Source organism: Spermophilus citellus, assembly GCF_964194105.1.
Source record: "Spermophilus citellus genome assembly, chromosome: 1".
Taxonomy (NCBI): Eukaryota; Metazoa; Chordata; class Mammalia; order Rodentia; family Sciuridae; genus Spermophilus; species Spermophilus citellus.
In genome coordinates, this window is record NC_138182.1 from 141628258 (window position 1) to 141648639 (window position 20382).

Below are 20382 nucleotides of genomic sequence, written 5' to 3' on the forward strand. Positions count from 1 at the left end.
AGAAGAGAACCCTGACCAAATCCCTCCAGTCCTTGGGCCCTTTGAAGTCATCTGCAGTTTAGTACCCACTTCACAAAGGGGAAAATGAGGCTCAAGGAGGGACAATGCTCCTCCAAGGCCGTGATAACTTCATGATAAAGTCACAATGAAACCCAAAGTGTGGGTATCTGAGTCAATGCTAGAAAGGCTTAATGTGGATCTTCCACCCTGGGAGAAACCCTCTCACCTTTCACCTTTCACCTGACCTGTGGTGTGACAAGGTGAGGGGTCTTACAGTCTCCTTGCCCTCCAACAAGTTTCCTTTGTTCTAATGAAATGTGGAAAAGCCTCGGTCCATAAGCTCCTTTCCAAAAGGTTTGAAGATTAACTTAAGGTTCTTCTCAACCTGGAGAAGAAAGCAAAAACTAACCCATGTTCAAACATCTCCAGCTCTGAGCAGTCTTATTTCCCTGATCCTGATGCTTGAGCAGGCACAGAGGTCCATCAGTGAGATGAGATCTAAGATTAGAACCAAATTGTGGAATCTCAATTGCAGGTCACAGAACATAGCCTGCTACCCCACAGACCAGGAATAGTGCTACATAATCGTTCCAGACAAGGGAAGAGGGGACCTTTCACAAACCACAGCAAGGGTTTTAGTTGATTCAGGGCAAGGAACGTGAAGGGTGGGGTCAGAAGTGAAACCAAGGGGGGGTAGTGTGGTAGTCAAAGCTGCAGACTACAGACACCGAAGTCCTTGTGGAGTTCAGACTCTGCCCTGTACTAGCTGTGACCCTTGGCACACTCTTCTTTGCCTCTCTGAGCCTCAGTTTCCACATCAATAAAAACAAAATAACAGTGCTACCCAGAGAAGTTGTCAAGTTTTGAGGAACCTGAGGCTTATATTATTGGGGCTGGGGAGAGGGGCAGGAAGGGGTGGGGGAAAATACAACTTCAAAATTGCATATGGGATCTTGAAAAGAGTCCCATGTAAGGGAGGGACCCTGAGAAATCTATGTTAGGTCTACCAGTTAGCAGTGAGATATTTAAATAAAGCTCTTGGCACATAGTAAGCCCTCAATAAATGTTGGCTTGGAGAATGAGATGATTGGGGGAGAGTGGTATGGCATGAGTAAAATGCTATAATTTTGTGGGTTCCTCTGCACTGAGCAGAGATAATGACAGAGAAGGGGATCCCAGAGAAACTCCCAAGACCTTCTTTAGCTGCACAGTTCTGTCCTGAAGGTTATGTGTGACCTTGGGCAAATCACACCCTCTCCTGAGACCCAAGACTGTCTGCTAAAAGGCCACTGGGAGTTGTATAATCTCTACCTTTTTTCCTCATTCCAAAAAATGTCTGGAGCCTCTCCGTGGAGCCTCTCAAAAGCAATGAAGCAGTTGGGTGAGCCAGGGAATGTTCCTTTTCTTTCCATTTTAAGAAGTGGGAGCTCCTAGCTGGAATATCTTAGCAGCGGACTGAGGAGGCTAGAAGGGGAGACCCTACCCTGAGATGCAGAGAAAGAGATGGGAGGTATTTTCTTGGGAGCAGAAATAGGCAATTGGCTAAAACCCTGACAAATTGGGCTCTGGTCCCCATTCTGTAACTTTCTGGCATGTGACCTCAGCCAGATTCCTTTACTTCAAGAAGCCTCAGTTATTCAATTTACAGGATTAAATGGGGAAAAAATAGCTAAGGGTGTCTCTCCCTTGGTAAAGTTTTAATACCTAGTTAAGCGCAGGTTTTGGAAATCACTGTAGTGGTTGTTCCCATTACAGTTATGGGGTAACACCAACCAGCGATCCTGACCCTACTCCCTTTCCAATCCCTCCTTTCTTACTCCTCGGGGGTGTGGCTCCTCCTCCGCCGGCTTCTTCAGGCGGGAGGAGGAGGCACCTCTCTGGGGAAGGTGGGCGGGGCCTCGCTCCAGCTCAGCAGAGCGCGCCAAGGCACAGCCACTGAGCTGGGTCTTGCACCTGCACCAGACACCTTCCCATTTGACTCCTTCCAACGTAAACCTCCTTGTCAGCCTGAGCTCTCCCTTTCTGAAGCAGTCATGGCTGTGGCAAAGAATGTCAGGGACCTCCAGGGAGCTGTTTCCCTCAATTTGGACCTTAGGTCATCTCCCCAAAGTACCAAGAACCTGCAGAACAGGGACTCCGGTTTCTTGGATGTAAACTCTTCAGAATCCACGGATTTGGACAAGACCAAGGGCATAACGTGAGTGCTGTTTTCTGTCAGCCACATTTCTGCTATCCAGCCTGGAAGCTTGAACATTGGTTAAAAACCTGGAGGTGGGTGTGTCTGACCTTCAACCCATTGTGCAGATGGGAGAACCAAGACTGTTAGAGGCTTTGTCAGATGAGAGCTTAAAGGGGAAGGAGTGGAGTCAGAAAAGCCCTTAGGGATATTCATGGGGAATGAAGGCCCAGGTAGCCCAGGCCACCCATGAAGTAAGTCATTAAGCCATTAGGATAGGGGCTGGTTTTACTGTCAATTTTTGGTTAATGAGGGAGGCGAGATCACTAACTTCTTGGAGGAGAGAAGGTGAAACCTGAGCTTAAAACCATAATGGCCTCACGGAGAACTAAGCATTGCTTCCTTCCTGTGGTAAGCCTGGCCTCTTCTTCCACTGGAATTGCAGCGAGGACACCAAACCCAACATGTGTGGCAGATGCTCCTTTCTTCCCTAGGGGTGAGGAGACAGGGGTGGGGGGCAATATTCACAGGCTTTCAGAACTTGACACAGAGGGAAGCCATGCTACGGGGTTCCAGCTCCCCGCTTTCACACCTGACCCCACAACAAATCAGTCTAGCCAGTTCACTTAGGGAAGTGCAGGGGTAGGTGGTGGAGAGCTCCTGCTGCTTTAAGAAAAAAGTCTGGACACCATTGGGGTCCTAGGGGGAGCAGTGGATGGACAGTCAGAGTTCATTCTAGGTTTTTTTACATGCAAAGCTGGGGTGAACAGGTGTCAGTCTGAATTGAAGGACAATGTCCCTGGAAACTATGAATGAGGAGGATGGGGGTGTGCAACAGAGAGGAAGAAGTTACTATAATGGAGAGAAAAAGCCTCTCTCCGCAGCTACCCTGCAGGGCAGTTCAGGAATGGACCTATGACTGGCGCTGGCGTGGTTCAGTTATTTTAGAGCCAGTCCTGGGGGTTGCTTGGTATTAGTGATCCTAAGGATAAAATGTTCAGGCCCTGGGGTTACCACTGCAGAGCAGGGATATTTCTCAATCAAGGGCCCTGGGGGAACCAACTGACTCTGTGTCCTGAACTCTGGTGGCAGTTTTAGTGACTTAAGAATCAAAGGACAGAGGAAGAGGGCCAGGAAGAGGCAGGAAGGGAAGCATAGGGGAAATACAAGATAACAATATTGACCAAATTATATCGCTGTATTGTGTGCGTGTTTGAATATGTAACACAAATCCCACTACTATGCATAATTATAATATACCAATAAAAATATGGGGAAAAAAGAATCAAAGGAATAAAGCAAGTGAGAGCCAGAGGGGACCTTTTGGCTCGGAGAGAAGCGATCTAACAGGCTGAGTAAGCGTGACACTTATGGGCTGGCCCCTTGGGTTTGAAGTCCCACTTTGCTGCTTCCCAGCTTGAGCAAGTGACAGAACTTCTCTGCCCCGTCTCTTGTCTGTGAAATGATCGTCTGTACCTGCCACACAGATGACATGAGCATAAAGCCCCCAAGTGCAGGGTCCTAAAGGCTTGCTAGTTTCTGTGACTATGATGGTGGTCCAAGGTCATCAAAGGAGTCAAGGCTAGAACCCAGGGCTAGAGTTTGGGCTCCCAGTATAGGGCTTTGCACTGTTTGTAAGTTGGCTGAATGGCTGAAAGCTAAATTCTGCTTTCCTAAGTCCTTTAGTTAGAAATTTCCTAAGTGACCTGTTGACCCTTTCCCGGTTGCAAAACAAGCCCATCACTGGGGGCCACAGGGAATAGTGCTCAGTCAGCGATGTGGACACCCACAGGGAGAGGGAAAGGCACGCAGAGACTCTCCACCCCCTTTCTCCTCCAATTGTTCTCATTAACCCTTGACAAATCAAGGGCAGATTCTTGGGAAGCTAAAGGATTTAGGAGTTTAACGTAGAGACAGGGGTGTGTGGGGAACTTCTTTCAAGATACCATTACTCCTAACATTTGCAGAAGCTTAGCAAAGTTGAACACGTTGCTCAAGATGATGTAGCAGGTTAAGTGGTGGCCTTGAGTTTTAATCCCTGGTTTGTCCAATTCCAGAGACCAGGCTCCTTCCAGAATCCCTCTGCTGCTTTTAAGGGCTTCTCCTGGCTGGAAGGCTTTTCTGGGGAATTTCCAAGGTTCCTAAGGTTATCGATATAACCCAGTACTCATCCTGATTTCACCAGGTCCAGTGTAAAGAGGTATAGAAGTAGGTTTGTTACGTGATTCTTCAGGAGAGAGGGCACCTGCCTAGAATTTTTTTCCCTGCTGGTTCAGACCTTGTCCTCTGGACCGACCTTTAGATCTCTGTCTTAAAGAGTGGGAGTTTTTTTCTGTTTTGTTTTTGTTTTTAGGGGAGTTGGGGGCATGACATTTTCCAGCCTTAATGCCCTGGGCAGAGAGAAAAAAAAAACCCTCCGGAGATCAATCCTCAAATGACCCAAGTCATTTGACATATTTATTGAGACATCACCATGATTTCTTTTTCCTTCCTGCCTTTTTCTCTTTTCTTGGAGTTCAGTCCTATCTTTACCACTATTTTATGGCCTCAGTTCCTCAGAGAGGAAATGGCTCTCAGGCTGTCACTTCTTTACCCTCTGTCTGGCCTTCTGTCTGGGAGGCCGCTCAGCCAAAGTGAGAGTAAAGAACAGGGACTCTGAGGTAGTCCTGGGTTTTAACACTAGCTCCTCAATATATCCTTGGACAAGACATTTTTAAAAAATCTCTGCCTCAGTTTCCCCTCCTGCAAACTAAAGGTAATAGCAGTACCTATTTTATAGTCTTGACAAGATGATTAAATGAGATAAATACAGATAAAGTACTTCTCATAGTGTCTCATATAACATGTGTTGTAATGGCATTCAGTGAGCTGCTAAAACTGAGACAGTTCTGGGAAAACTGGGGTAGGAGACTCAGACATGCCAGGCAAGGATCCATGACCTGAGAGATGGCCGGGAGGCTACCAGCCCAGCTTAACTCAGGTGTTGGTTGGCGTGCCGTGAGGGAGTGACTGCTGGTTTCCTGCCCTCCATACCCATCCTCATGTCTCCTTCCTCTCCTTTAGAGGGTTCCAGACCTTGGTTCATGTGTTGAAAGGCAACATGGGCACAGGGATCCTGGGACTACCCCTGGCTGTGAAGAATGCTGGCATCCTGGTAAGAGAGAAAGCCACGGGTGGGACCATATGGCCAGGTTGTAGGATGGGAGGAGAGAGGCACTCACCATTAACAACAGCCTCAGGTGAGCAGCCTTCTGGGAGGTGGCTTGGTGCAGACTTAGCATCCAGATGTCTAGTTCAGGCCTGAGCTCTGGCACTGCCACAGACTTTAGTGTCCTTGGCAAGTCATTTGTCCACTCCCTGGGCCTCAGTTTCCTCCCCCATAGAACAACACAGGTTGAACTATGGACTGGTTTTTCAACTGTGCTCTGTGGAGCCTACGTCTCCTTAGAGATGCCTCAGAGGCCACCAAGGGGACATGTGGTCATGATTCTGGTTTCCCTACTTCCTGCAATATCCCAGTGGAAAGGCTTTATGAACTTTATTGGGCGACCACTTGAGACTGTATTTGAAAGAACAGCTGTTAATGCTAAAAAAGGCTTGCAAACCAGTTTGCTAGGAAGTTCTTCTTGGTTCTTAAACTCCCAATTGCTGCTAACAGTGTCCTTCATAAATTCTCTCTCTTGCTCTGCTCTTTGTCACCCCTTCCTCCAGATGGGTCTGCTCAGTTTACTGGTGATGGGCTTCATTGCCTGCCACTGTATGCACATCTTGGTCAGGTGTGCCCGGCGCTTCTGTCACAGGTGAGAAAAACAGCATCCCAGAAACATCCTACACATAAGAAGTAAGAGTTTATTTCTTAATTTTTTTTCCCAATGTGGCCAAAAAAAAAAAAAAAAAAAAAAGAGGAGCATTTAGGGGCAGGGACCTGAATGAGATTCTGCCATAGAGTCAGTTAGATGATCTCAGGCCATTGTGTTTATGTGGTTGGATCACCTGCAAACTGGATATAAACAATCCTTGCCTAACCTTGCCTTGGAGAATTGTCATGAGGATCCAGTGGGATACATGGGCATGGAAACTACCGTACCCACACAAAGTCTTTATTATTATGCTTGCTATATAGTAACAGCCTTATTTGACAGGAAAGGAAAACAAGCCAACACAGAATTACTGCCAGGTGTCAAAGCATGAATTAGAATTTAGATCCCCACCCCAGTATTCTCTATACCCTCTTGATGTGTTCTGTCTTGCTCCACATCTCCTGATGGGTGAGTATGTGATCTTAGGTTAAACCATCCATGCTTGTGTTCTCTCCTCAGGTTCAACAAGCCTTTTATGGACTATGGGGATACCGTGATGCATGGACTAGAAGCCAGCCCTAGCACCTGGCTCCAAACTCACGCCCACTGGGGAAGGTATCTTGCTTTTGCTTCGTCTTCTGTAATGTAGGATACAGGAGGAGAAGATGCTGCTCTTAGGGGTACCTTCTTCCCTGGAAAGGTGGTTCATGTGGGACAGAATGTCACAGGGAAAGAGTTCATTGATCAGATCCCAGATCTCACTCCCTGCATACCTCCAGTGATAGGGTACTCATTCCTTTTTTATGCAAGTCTAATATTATTCACTCTTTTATTAAGCTACATATTATCCTGTTGTTCCTACTTTGTGGACCCTGGAAAGAAATACCATGAGGAACAAGGCAAACAAGAAGGCTTTTCCCTGCAGAACTCAGAGTCCAGTGAAAAAGGCAGAGACTAGAGAGCCTATCTACTGGGATAAATATGATAATGGAAAGAAGTACTAGTTACCAGCTAGCAAATAAGGGGGTGTGTGTAGATCAGGTGGGGGGCTTCCTAGGCTGGAACAGTTGAGTGGAGTCCTGGTGAAGGCAGTCCTAAAAGATAAGGAATTTCTCAGGGGAAGTAGGCAGAGGCCTGACGACCTTCCAGGAAGAAGGAAGAGCAGGTGTGAAGACTCAGAAGCAGGAGGGTGTAGGCATCAGTTTTAAGGTCCAAAAAGACCAGGTAGCTTGAGGTGAGAGAATCAGGGAGGTCAAACAGAAGAAGGAGCAAGGTGCTCAATCAAGTTGCACATTTCAGACCCTTTTGCAGTTTTGCTCTTTTTGTAAAGGCAAAGGGGCTGAACCAGGGAAGTGGTCATTTTTGCACTGTTTGAAGTACTGTCTGGCTTCTGTGAGGAAGGCAGGTCAAAGGGAACAAGAGTAGACAGACTCCCAAAGAGGCTGTTGATAAAGTCCCAATGAGTGGCAATGTGGCTGCACCAAGCTGGTGGCGATGGTGATGAAGAAAGTTGATCATGCATCGCCTCCTGGGATTGAGAGAGAAGGGAGACTTCTGATGACTTGTATTTTGGACAAGCTGGGTTTGAGGTGCCTGAGAGACAGGTAGAACTGTCCAATGGGTCTATACAGATCTGATCTGATCTTCACACAGGAGAGACAAAATTAAAGTCATCAGCCATGAAGCTGGGGGCAGAAGAGGTCTCTTAGGGAGAGGATATAAAATGAAGAGAGAGAAAAAGACTAAGGCGCTAAGGATTCTTGTTGAGCTAACTCTTCTCTATAAGTCCACCTTTTAGCTCTCAGGAGTGACACACATGAGTCGACACCCTTTGTCCTCTGGTACTTGGGACTAAATCTATTCCTTCATCTTTGTTTGCAGACGTGTGCCTTCTCCTCTTCTCACCCTGTGAACTTTCCGACAAGGGTCTGCCTCCCTAAGGTCTTATCCGTTATCTACAACTGAACAGTTCCAGAACCTCAAGCGCAACAATTCAGAGACCGAATGTGTCATTAAAAGTTTCTTCCCTTTATCCTAAAACTTGTTCTGAGTTTCTGCATTCATTTTGCCATCCAAGTCAAAAGTCTGCAGAGCACCCTAATGTCATTTTCTCCCTCATCCCCAGAAGTCGGTGATCACCAAGTTCTAGAAGCTCTGGCTTCCTGGTATCTTTTCAAATGCTCTAATTCTCTAATGCTAGTGGACATGTCTTTGTTCAGGCTGCTGCCTTCTTTCACCTCCACCTATGAAAGAATTTCCTACCCAGTCTCTCCATCCAATCCTGCCCCTCCAGGGCCCTTTGCACAAGGAAGCTAGTGAATCTGCCTGCTCCCTCTGCTGAAATGCCCTCTCCTCATTTCTTGTCTTCCTCCTGCTCTACCTCTCCCTCCTCATCTCCCTCTACTTCCGGTGGCTGTTCTCTTTCTTCTTTCCTTCTTTTCCTCCTCTCTCTCTTTTTTTCCACCTTCCTAAGGGACTCTTGCTCATATATTGTTTTTTTCCTAAGAAGGTTTTCTGGCTGCCCATAGTTTGGATAAAGTGTCCTTTTTACCATGGTCCTTAGTCTTGTATTATGATATTAACTTGTGTCCATAGCACCCTTTAGCCTATGTACCACCCGAGGAAGGGACCCTATGTTGTTTTTCTGCACCTCTTTGGTACCTTCCATTGAGTCTGGCCCATGGTAGGAAAAAAAATATGTTAAATGTTAATGGTAGCTAATAAAAAACATTGTGTTTACTGTTGTCCCACATCAATAATAACAGTGGGGTGAGGAATGTCGCAGAGCCTGGCCAGGGTGGCAGGGTGGAGAGGCTCATAACCAGGAAGAATTTTACTGCTCCCTGTGCTGAGAGTGTGAGGGTATTAGAAAACCACTTTTCACAAAGAACTATTGTTACATCACTTTTTACTGCCTCGTTGTTGATTGTGGTAGAAGGACCAAGGGTGCTATTATAGGACCACCAACCCCTGGGGACAGGGGACAGAATGGCAAGAAATGGAACTGCAAAGTTTTATGATAACAAGCCCCTGTATCCTCTCCTCTCTTCTAGGCATATAGTGAGCTTCTTCCTGATTATCACCCAGCTGGGCTTCTGTTGCGTGTACATCGTATTTCTGGCTGAGAATTTAAAACAGGTACAAACTTCTAGGGAAGGTGGAAGAGGAGAGATGTGGAAGAGGAGGCTTTTCTGCTAGTTGTTTAACAAATGCGTTCCTCTGAGTCCCAGTGTCTTATCAATACAACACAGGAAGTGAATCTAGGTATTATCCAAGAACCTGGACTTCCCCCCCCTTCACAAATCTGCAGATTTCTGTGTGATGACCTTTGCCACAATACCCTTTGCCCTATACCTTGGACCTGTCCTCAAGGTTAGTTTCTAAGATGCTGAGCTGGAAAAACCCTTGGAATTTGTCAATTCTTCTACCTTGGAGTTTAATCATACTGAACGCTTCTCAAGTTGATTTGGATCATGTCTGGTGGAATACCTGATCTTGCTTGGGATATCTTTATATACTGTTAGCTACTTGATCTATGGTTAATGGTTATTTTTCCCAAGAAGTCCTTCTGATCTAACCCAGATGTTATCTTGCAACAATTGGAGCAAAATAGTATGGGTAACAATAAGTTAATCAATGCACTTAAAAAAAAAAAAAACTAAAACTGTTCTTTAGACCTCTTTTTCTGTTTATTATAGTAACACCAGAAACTTAGAAATATGAAAAAGTTAGAAGGGAGAAAAAACCCCAGTAAGCATTTAGTTAGCTTTTATCAAGCATTAGATACATTGCTGGAATTTTTACATGATTTCCATCATTTATTTCTTTCCTTGACCTTATCAAAGTAAACACTATGATTGTTTCTCTGCCGTGTGCTCCAGTGATTGTCTTGCTATAGGCCCAAGCAACGGGGCTAATTTACTATGGACTGGAACCTCCACAACTGTGTAGCAAAATAAACCTTTCCATCACTATAATAAAAGTTAATTATCTCACTTATTTCATTATAGTTATAGAACTGAGCATGGTGGCTCACTCCTGTAATCCCAGCTACTCAGGATGCTAAGGAAGGAGGACCTCATGTTCAAGGCCATCCTGAGCAACTTAGTGACACCCTGCCTTATAATAAAATAGAAAGGGCTGGGGATATAGCTCAGTGGTAGAGTGCTTGCCTAACCTGTACAAGGTCCTAGGTTCAATCCCCAGTACTGAAAAAAAAAATAAATAAATATATTACTTAGTCTAAGAGTTGTTTTGAAATCTCCTAAAACACATTTCCAGATGGCTTTTCAGAAAGCAATAGGATTTCTGCAGACCTTTATTATCTGCATTTATTAATCAGCTGCTTTATTAGGAAGGCAAGAACTGTCTCAAATTTACAGGAAAGTGGGGTGTGTTCTAAAATATAAAACAAATGTCAGTATGATATTTTAGTGCCAGGTCAGCATACTACTAACAATATCCTGAGGTCAAGAAGCTTCATTGTGAGCTATATGCAGGGATCATAGGATCAGGGAAGGCTAGCTCCATGGGGGTGCATCAGAGCTGAGCATTCAGGGGCAGCAGGGAGCACAAGTGGGGACAGCCAAGGTGGAAGAAGGGATGAGTAAAAACCTAGAGGCAGGATATAGGGGGCTTGCTCAGAAGAAGCAGTAAAATTGTTTTTAAAAGAAAGTGTCAGTCATGGGAGAGGAAGAGTCTTGAAGGTTGACCCATTAATAAAGGGCCTTGAATGCCAGGTTAATCTTCCAGGTGTTTTTCCTACTGTAGTGAGGAATCATTTTTTAAAAGCAAACAAATAAAATTTAATGATTCACATTTATGAATCCACAGTGTGTACTTCAGTGCAATGAGAATCTCCAAGTAAAAGAATTTATTGTGATTGACATCTTATAAAATAAAAAAGATGTGTATCACACAATTAATTTATGAGATTTCCTATAAAACGTATAGAGGAATGTATTGCAAGGTGTTATCATGACTCTCCATGAGTACTGAACTTAATTTTTTTTTCTTGTTTAACTCTGATTTCCAAGGGTTCCACAGTGAATTCTACTGTTGGCACAATTGTATTGTATCGTTTGCTTCACATAGGTCATGTTAATTCTAAACCTAATTCTAATCCCTGACTTTATTAGGAAGGTATATATACTACACACATGTACTGTGGGAGATGGTGTTTCTTGTTTGTTACAATGGTTGGAGGATAATAGTAGCTTTCATTAGGTGGGGTTCAGGCATGTTAAATGTTCTACAATCAATAGTTCATCCACACAAGGAAGAGTTCTCACATTCAAAATGCTAGTGTTGGCTGGGTGTGTTGGCACACGCCTGTAATCCCAGTGATTCAGGAGGCTGAGGCAGAAGGATCACAATTTCAAGACCAGCCTCAGCAACTTAGTGAGACCCTATCTCAAAATAAAAAATTTAAAAAAGGGCTGAGGATATAGCTCAATGGTAGAGTACCCCCGGGTTCAGTCTCCAATATTAGTCCAATTGTAAGTATTGGTCCAATTAGGAGACAGTAAGTTTATGGGTTAGTTAAAAAAATAGTAAGTGATGAGTCTTTTTGGTTATAAGCCAAAAAGAGATTCTGGGGAAATTTAAGCAGAAATTAGTTTAGTGGAAGGATATCAGCTAATTTATGAAATGACAGAGAAGGTTAAAACACAGATCTAAGAAAAGAACAGAAATCAGAGCAGCTAGGAGAGAGTAGATAGCAGAACTAATAAGCAGTCTCCACAGGGATCCACTATCAGAGTTAATTTTTACCCATTCTGTTCTTAGGTAACTGGATTAAGATTTAGCTTTGGATTCCTGGGAGAGAATCTGAACGCCCTAGCTTGAGTCAAAGACCAGTCTCCTAGCTCTACCATGCAACTGTGATTTATGGTCCTCAAAGGCTGCCTTCAACGGCAGGAGAGAACTCACCACAAATAAGTTAACAGGAGGAATGGGTGCTGGGCTGCCAAGAGCCAAGAAATACCTCTATAAATCCAGTTATTTGTTATTTAAAAATTTTTAAGTTACTTGTATAGCCTCCTTGAAGGAAGTATGATACAGAGAATTTAGAATTAGAAGCTTTAAATTCAACCAAACTCTCGGAGACACTCCACATCTTTGTGAGGGAGTTTCATTGTGGTCAAAGCACTGAACTAATGGTGTGGTCCAAAGATTTATTTTCTCCTCTTTTCCCCATTCCTTCCTTAGGTAGTGGAAGCTGTTAACAGCACAACCAACAACTGCTATAACAACGAGACAGTGATCCCGATGCCCACCATGGATTCGAGACTCTACATGCTTTCCTTCCTGCCTGTCCTGGTGCTGCTGGTCTTCATCAGGAACCTCCGGATCCTGACCATCTTCTCCATGTTGGCCAACATTAGCATGCTGGTCAGCTTGATTATCATTGCCCAGTACATTGCCCAGGTTAGTGTGTGCCACGTGCCAATGCCTGTGATTTAGGGCCTTTGTATCAATGATAGACTAAGCTCTGGAGATCTAGGGCCTACCCCGGGGGTGGGGTAAGTGTGTTTCTCACTCTTCAACCTGGGACCCCCCCTTGTTGTAACATTTTTTCCACAACCATGTCTCTGTGCTATCCCAAATCTTCTCATTCATGTTTCTCCGAACAACTGTTTTTATGTCAACTTCTGGCTTGTAAAAAAAAATTATACTTACTTGGTAAGGAAAACATCTTGATTGCTAAACTACAGACCATTCCTATGATTGGGTAGCAAAAGGCAGATGAAAAACAGGTGCTTCTACCATAGTTTTATAGCCTCTGGGCTAAAATTCCAGGCACCTAAAATTACTCCCTAGGGAACACTGGAGAAAAAAGTTTAATATTTAGTCACAAAGCTATAAAAGTGTCCAAAAAATAAGCAGATCTATTATGATGTTAATGACTGTCTTTGACACTTGTTGAATTATGGATATTGATTTTTCCCATCAATTTCCTTACTTCCTATCCTATTTGTTTTTTATAGTTGAAAACACTACATTGAAATTTAAGTCCCAGAAATCCTTTGGCAGACCCAGTAATTTTCAGATGGTTGTTTTTCTGGGAAGCTGTAAGAGAAAATAAAAATGATATTGCCTATAGAATTTAGTAAAAATAATAAATTACTCATATTGTAGAATGACTACACATCAGTCTCATATTCCTTAGGAGTTACTGATAAAGTCTAAAAGATTAAATTTTCTAATGAGATAACTACTTCTGATTTACCTTTGGACAATTCCCATGATTGTCCAATTTTTTTTGTTGTTGTTGTTTTTGGTGACAAGGATTAAACTCAGAGGTGCTTAACCACTGAACCACACTTCCAGTCCCTAAGATTATCCAATTACAAAAATTGTTCTGCTATTTCCATATTTTGAGTCACAGGATATATAAAACATTTACTCCAAATACTCTCCTACCCTGTAATTTATTGCTCATATTTAACTACTAGTTGGAGGTCCTGTGAATATTCTGTAACTATAGAAACAGTACTATCCAACACCTTTGACCACTGTCTATTATTCAAAGGTGTCCTTGAGAACTTTAGGTTGGCACTAATCTGTGATGTGTCAGATTTTCTCTGGGAGGTTTCTGATGAACCAAACTCCATGAGATACTTTGATAATCTTCAGGACTTGAATGACACCCCCATGTTTCTGTCCTCTGGCTCTCTTGTATTGTGCAATATTAAAATCAGTTTTGATCATGCCCTGATTCCTTTTGAAGTTTTCTAAACTTCCTGACATTCAATGTTTTAAAATTCAGGTCTCCTCTCAGAGTACCTCTCTCTCTTAAAATGCTCAGATGTGCCTTGAGCGTAAACACCTCTTTGCATTTCTCTCCTACAGGGAATTCCAGACCCCAGCCGGCTGCCGCTGGTGGCGAGTTGGAAGACCTACCCTCTCTTCTTTGGAACAGCCATTTTTTCGTTTGAAAGCATCGGTGTGGTAAGGTTTGAATGGGGTGATCTTTCCCTGGCTCTGTGAGCTCTGGGTTTTGGTGCCCTGTTGACCATTGTGTGGGGCCTGATAGAAAATACACATGGGAGAGCATAACCTCTGGCCTCATCTGGGTGACTTGTGAGCAGCAGGAAAAAAAAAATCAGATTACAACATTCAGGCAGTTAGGTGACAGTCTTATTTTTGTCTCAGTAAGTCTACTAAACATTTCTCTTCCTATCAACAGAAGTTTCCTAATCTTTCAAAAATCAAGACTAATAGTGGCAAACAATTTAAAGGATTTGATTAAATTTAAAGGAGTTTCCTGAAAAGAACTGTATATTTATAGTGACTTATTTTATAGTCTCTACTTCCACATCTGAGGAAGGGTAGTGCTATTCATGTATTTTTTAATTTACTTTTTCATTTGCATACAGCAAAATTCACTCTTGAGAGGTACAAGATTCCAGCAAGTTTTCAAAAATGCACAGAGTCATAGATGTCTGACATCAGAACACAGAACAATTCTTTCACACACAAAACTCCCTTCACTGTCCCTTTTTATCAACTCCCACCCCATGCCACTAACTCTGATACCACCTTCCATTCACTGCCTCGATTATTTTACCTTTCGAAGAATGTCATATAAATGGGATCATGCAGTATGTAACCTCTTGAGACTGGTTTCTTCCACCCAGCCTAATGTCCCATCCATGGTGATGCATATATCCATCCATACTCCTGGCTGTCGGTACAGAGCAGCCACTGTGTGGGCAGTACCACCTTTTATCTACTTATCAGTTGAAGAGTGTTTCCGTTGTTTCTAGTTTATGGCAATTGTGAATAATGCTCTGATAAGCTTTTGTGTGAATATAAGTTTTTATTTCTCCAGGAGTAGGTTTTCTAGGTCACATATTAATATATCTTTAACTTGAGAAGTTGCCCAACTGTTGTTAGAATGGCTGTTCCATTTTTCATTTCCAACACAGTTGAGGAGCTTTCTATGTTCTGTATCTGTGCTAGCACTTGTATGTATTGTCAGTATTTTTTTTTTTTTCAGGGCTGGGGCTTGAACACAGGACCTCATGCACACACACTACCACTATTCCCAGCCCTGCTATATTTTTTATTTCTGCCATTCTGATAGTTGTGTAGTGGTATCTGATTATGATTTAATTTGCATTTACTAATGACTAGTGATTCTGAGCATCATTTTATGTGTTTATTTGGCATCTGTATGCCTTTTTTGGTGAAGTATCTGTTCAAATCTTTTGTAAAAAATTTTTATACTGAGCTGTTGTTTACTTATTATTAAGAGTTCTCCAGGCATTCCAAACACAAATCCTTAATTGATTATGTAATTTTTAAATATCATTTCTAGTCTGCAGCTTGTCCTTTCAGTCTCTTTTATGGAACAAAAGTTTTTAATTTTGATAAAGTCAAATATATAAAAATTTTGCTTTTATGGATCTTGGGTGTTGTCTCTAAAAATATTTTTCCTAACCCAAGCTCACAAATATTTTCTTCTAAATGCTTTACAGTTTTCATTGTATAGTTAGATGTATGATCTGCTCTTGAGTTAATTTTCAAGTTGTTAATAGGTTGAAGTTTATTTTTTAAAATAGGCTGCCCCTTGTTTCTGTATCATTTGTGGAAGAGACTCTGTCTTGAGTTGCTTTCCATTCTATATGAAATTGATTGGTTCATGTGTATGGGTCAGTTTCTGAACTTCCTTTACTGATTCACTGTTGTGTCTATAACAAGTTGTACTGATAACAGATGCTTCATTTTTAAACTAGTGGTATGAATGCCTCAACTTTCTTTTGATTAGTGTGTATGTGCTATATATTTTTTCCATCCTTTTAATTTTTTTTTATTGAGATAACTTACATAACATAAATTTCATCATTTTAATGCAGTCTGATAGCTTTCACAATATTATACAATCATAACCACTAATTCCAGAACATTTTGATCACCTGGAAAAAAAAAAGAGACCCAGTATGCACTCACTCTCTCCATTCTTCCGGTGCAAGCCAGCTTTCTATCCCTGTGCCTTTGCTCGGTTCAGATATTTCATGTAAATAGAATCATAGAGTATGCTTCCTTTTGTAGGTTCCCTGTCGCATTCCACGACTAAAACACTCAGGGTCACTCCAGGTGAACTTGCCTGCACAAAATAATCACACAAGAGACAGAGATACCTTTTTCTTTGGGTTCTATGATGGCTCCTCTGACCCCAGAGAGCATACTTACTGAACCCTTTTATTGGGGAGAAGCCATTCAAATGAGGCAATGGGTCAGGTTTCAGGGGGTTGAGTCTAGCTTCATGATGTCTGCTGTCAGCAGGTTGACTGACATCTAGGAAGACCACACCCAAAAGCAGAGCAAGAGAAGGGGACACACAAAGGGAGCTTCCATGGAACATTCTATCCCAAACAGGGCAAAGGGGTAGGATTACAAAGGAATAGGTGAGGGTAGCTCAACCCCAGGGGTATGCCTACTCAGAAGACTGGCCTTGCTATTCAAGCAGGGGAAAAGACCGAGTCCAGACTACAGTGATCTTTCAGATCCCAATGGTGCATCAGGACTAGAAGGTGGTGTACCTCGATGTGGCTCCCCACAGTTTCCCACTTAGCAATGTTTTCAAGGTCCATACATGTTAGCATTGGTGTCAGCAATTAAGACATTTATATGGGTTAATAATTTTCCATTGTATGCATCTAAAGCATTTTGTTTATCCATTTGTTTTGATGGACTTTGAGGTTTATTCCATTTTCTAGCTATTGTAAGCAATAGTACTAGGAGGATTCGTGCATATATTTTTGTCTGAGCAACTGTTTTCAGTTATTTTGGGTAAACACCCAGAGTAAGAAAGCTGGGTCATATGGCAATTCTGTTCAAGGAGCCATTTTCCACAGTGGCTGTGCCATTTACTTTCATTCCACCAACAAGCATTAAGGGTTCCAGTTTCCCCATATCTTTGCTAACATTTTTTTTTTGTTGTTGTTGTATTGATTTGGTTTGGAGTTTTTGTTTATTTATTTTTTATGTACATTCTAGAAGGTATGAAGCAGTAGCTCATTGTGGTTTTGCTTTGTATTTCCCTAATGATTAATGACATTGAATATCTTTTTATGTGCTTTCTGAATATTTCTTTATATTGTTTGAAGATATGTCTATTCAGGTCCTTTGCCCATTTTCAGTTGGGTTATCTTGTAAAATTTAAATTCATTTTTAACATATATGAAAACAAATTTGTACCTATTTATAGGGTTCCTTATGATGCTTCGAATTGTCTTTTTGTCATTGAGTTTTTAAGAGTTCTTTAATATATTCTGAATTATGGATCCTTATCACATAAATGGTTAGCAAATTTTTTTCTTATTCTGTGGGTTATCTTTTCACTTTTGAAAATAATATCTTTAACTCACAAAAGTTTTTAATTTTGATGAAGTCTGATTTATCTGGTTTTTTTTTCTTGCTTTTGCTTTTGGTAACATATCCAAGTTTACATTGCCAAATCCAAGATCATGAAAAGTTACCCTAATGTTTTCTTCTAAGAGTCTTATAATTTTACTGCTTGTATTTAGTTCTCTTATCTATTTGGAGTTCATTTTTCATAAGGTATGTGGTGACTTTGTTCTTTATATATGTTATCCTGTTGTCTCATCACAATTTGTTGAAAATAGCATTCTTTCCTCACTGAAAAATTTTGGTAATCTTTTTAAAAATCATTGATCATATGGGTTTATTTCTGAGCTCTTGACTGTATTCCAGTGACCTATATATCTGTCCTTATACTGAAACCACACAATTTTGAATGCTATAGATTTTATAGTAATTTTGAAATTCCTCCAACTTTGAGGTACATTGCTGCCAAAAGGCAGTTGGAATTTTAGCAGGGATTTTATTGAGTCTTTATGTCATCTTAGCAGCATTAAGACTTGCAGTGGTAAACATGGGATGTCTTTCCATTTATTTAGGTCTCCTTTAATTTCTTCAGACAAATTTTATTGTTCTTAGCATATAAAAATCTTTCCATCTCCTTAATTAAATATGTCCCTAAGCACTTTTTTAATGCTATTGTAAGTGGTTTTGTCTTTTTAATTTCCTTTCCAGATTGTTCATAGTATTTAGGGTGCAAAAATACAACTGACTTTTGTACGATTTTTGTATCATGCAACTTGTTTAGTACACAATAGTTGTGTGTGTTTGTGTGTGTGTGAATTTGGATATTTTTTTCTTGTCTAATTGCCTGGGCTAGAGTTTCTAGTGCAATGCCATATAGAAGTGATGACAGCAAACATCCCCTTCTTATTCCTGATCTTAGGTGGAACACTTAGTTTTTTATCCAATATGATGTTAACTGTAGGTTTCTCTTGGATGCTTTTTATGGGGTTGATGAAATCCCTTCTATTCCTTGTTTGATGAGTCTTTTATTCTGAAACAATGCTGATTTTCTTTCAAGTTCTTTTTTGCATCCATTCAGGTGATCATGGCTTTTCTCCTCTTCATTCTATTACTATGACATATTACTTTAATTAATTTAATATATTGAACTGCCCTTACATTCCTGGGATACATTTCACTTGGTCATGGTACATAATACTTTTAGTATGCTGCTCCATGTAGTTTACTAGTATTTTATTTTATTTTCCATATTTTTATTGGTGCATTATGATTGACATAATGGTGGGATTTGTTGTTATCTATTTGTACATGCATACAATATAACAATATAATTTGGTCAATATCATTCCTCAGTATTTTACCTCTCCTTCCTGGTTTACTAGTATTTTATTGAGGAACTTTATATCTGTATTCATAAGGAATATTGGTCTATAGGTTTCTTTTCTTATAAGTCCAGTCCTTTTTTTCTTGTATTTAAAGTGGATTTTTTAGAGACTGAATATAGTTCTTGTTTTTTAATTCACTTTGATCATCTTTATCTTTTATTAGAATGGTTGGATCATTTTCAATTAAGGTAATTATGGTTGAATTTAAGTTTGTATTTTACTGTGTGTTTTCTGTTTCACCCTTTCTTTTGTTTTCCTTCTGTTTTCTCTTTCTTACCTCCTTTTGGGTTACTTGAATAATTTTTTGTATTCCACTTTAATTTATCTACTGACTTTTTGACTATATCTCTTTTCAAAATGCTTTTAGTAGTTGTTCCAGCAATTATAACACAAATCTGTAATTTTTCAAAATTTTCTTTAATATTTTATCACTGCTTATAAACTGTAGAAATCTTACAATGATATATATTTCTTTACTTTCCTCCATGTTGTATTGCCATGTATATTACATCTAAATTCACTAAAACACTATTGGACAATGTTATCATGTTTGCTTTCAATAGTCATATACAGTCCTTAAATGGATCAGAAGAAAACATGAACACAGGATGTCTTTCCAGATATTTGACATTTCTATTGCTCTTTATTACTGAAATTCCAAGTTTCCCTGTGCCATGAAGAATTCCCATTAGCATTTCTTTTAGAGCAGGTCTATTAGCAATCAATTTTCTTTCTCTTTCTGTTGTTTGAGATTGGTTTTATATTGCTTTTATTCCTGAAGGATACTTTTTCACAATATATAATTCTAGGCCTTTTTTCATATATATGAAAATAAAGTTTTCCTGTCTTTTGCCCTCAATAGTTTCAGGTGAGAAGTCTGCAGTTGCTTGAGTCATTGTTTCCCTGTATAATATAGTTTTTTCTGGTTGCTTCATAATTGTTTTTTATCTTTGATTTTTGGAAGATGTATTGTAGCTGGTATAGCTTTCTCTGAATTTGTCCAGTTTGATACTCACTTAATTTCTTGAATCTGTAAATATATGTCTTTTACCAAATTTGAGAAGTTTTCATTATTTTTTCAATTTTTTTTCTGTACCAATCTCTTTCTCTTCTTCTTCTGAGATTTCATTGATCTGATCATTACACCATTTGATATATATTCACAGGTTTCTGAGACTCTCTTAAAAAAACAACAACAAAAAACCCCCTCTTTCTCTGTGTTGTTCAGATTTGATCATTCCTGTTGGTTCTTTTCTATTGCTTCTACTTCTTTAATGAGACCTTATACCTGTCCATTTGCTTTAATAGTCTCATCCCTCACTTTGTGGAACATAGCTTTATAATTTTTGTCTGATATTTCCAACATTTGAGATATCTTAGGGTTGGCATCTTTTGTCTTTTCCCTGGGGAGTTGTTGAGATTTTTGTGGTTATTTTTATGTTGAGGAGTTTTTGAGTTCGTCCTTTACATTTTGAATATTATTTTATGAAACTCTGGAACCCATTGAAATCCTCTTGAGAATGTTGATTTTGAGTTTTATCAAACAGTCAACCTGATTAGATTCCAATCAGAAGGACTGACCCACTTTCTCTGGGCTACGGTACTAATATCAGATTAGTTTCAAAGCTCTTGAAGTGGTATTTGTCCCCACTCTGGCTCTGTG

The 20382-nt window shown here is 40.7% G+C and overlaps 1 protein-coding gene across 1 annotated transcript in view; it reads left to right on the plus strand.

Moving 5' to 3' along the window:
- Positions 1–1935: 1935 nt before the first annotated feature.
- SLC36A2 (solute carrier family 36 member 2) overlaps positions 1936–20382 on the plus strand; it is a 33457-nt gene continuing 15010 nt past the window's right edge. Inside the window, exons 1-7 of the mRNA XM_081300724.1 lie at positions 1936–2197; positions 5240–5330; positions 5888–5976; positions 6496–6591; positions 9030–9114; positions 12187–12405; positions 13831–13929. Coding sequence (XP_081156850.1) covers positions 2034–2197; positions 5240–5330; positions 5888–5976; positions 6496–6591; positions 9030–9114; positions 12187–12405; positions 13831–13929 — 843 coding nt within the window. The 5' untranslated portion in view covers positions 1936–2033. The remainder of the gene's footprint in view (positions 2198–5239; positions 5331–5887; positions 5977–6495; positions 6592–9029; positions 9115–12186; positions 12406–13830; positions 13930–20382) is intronic.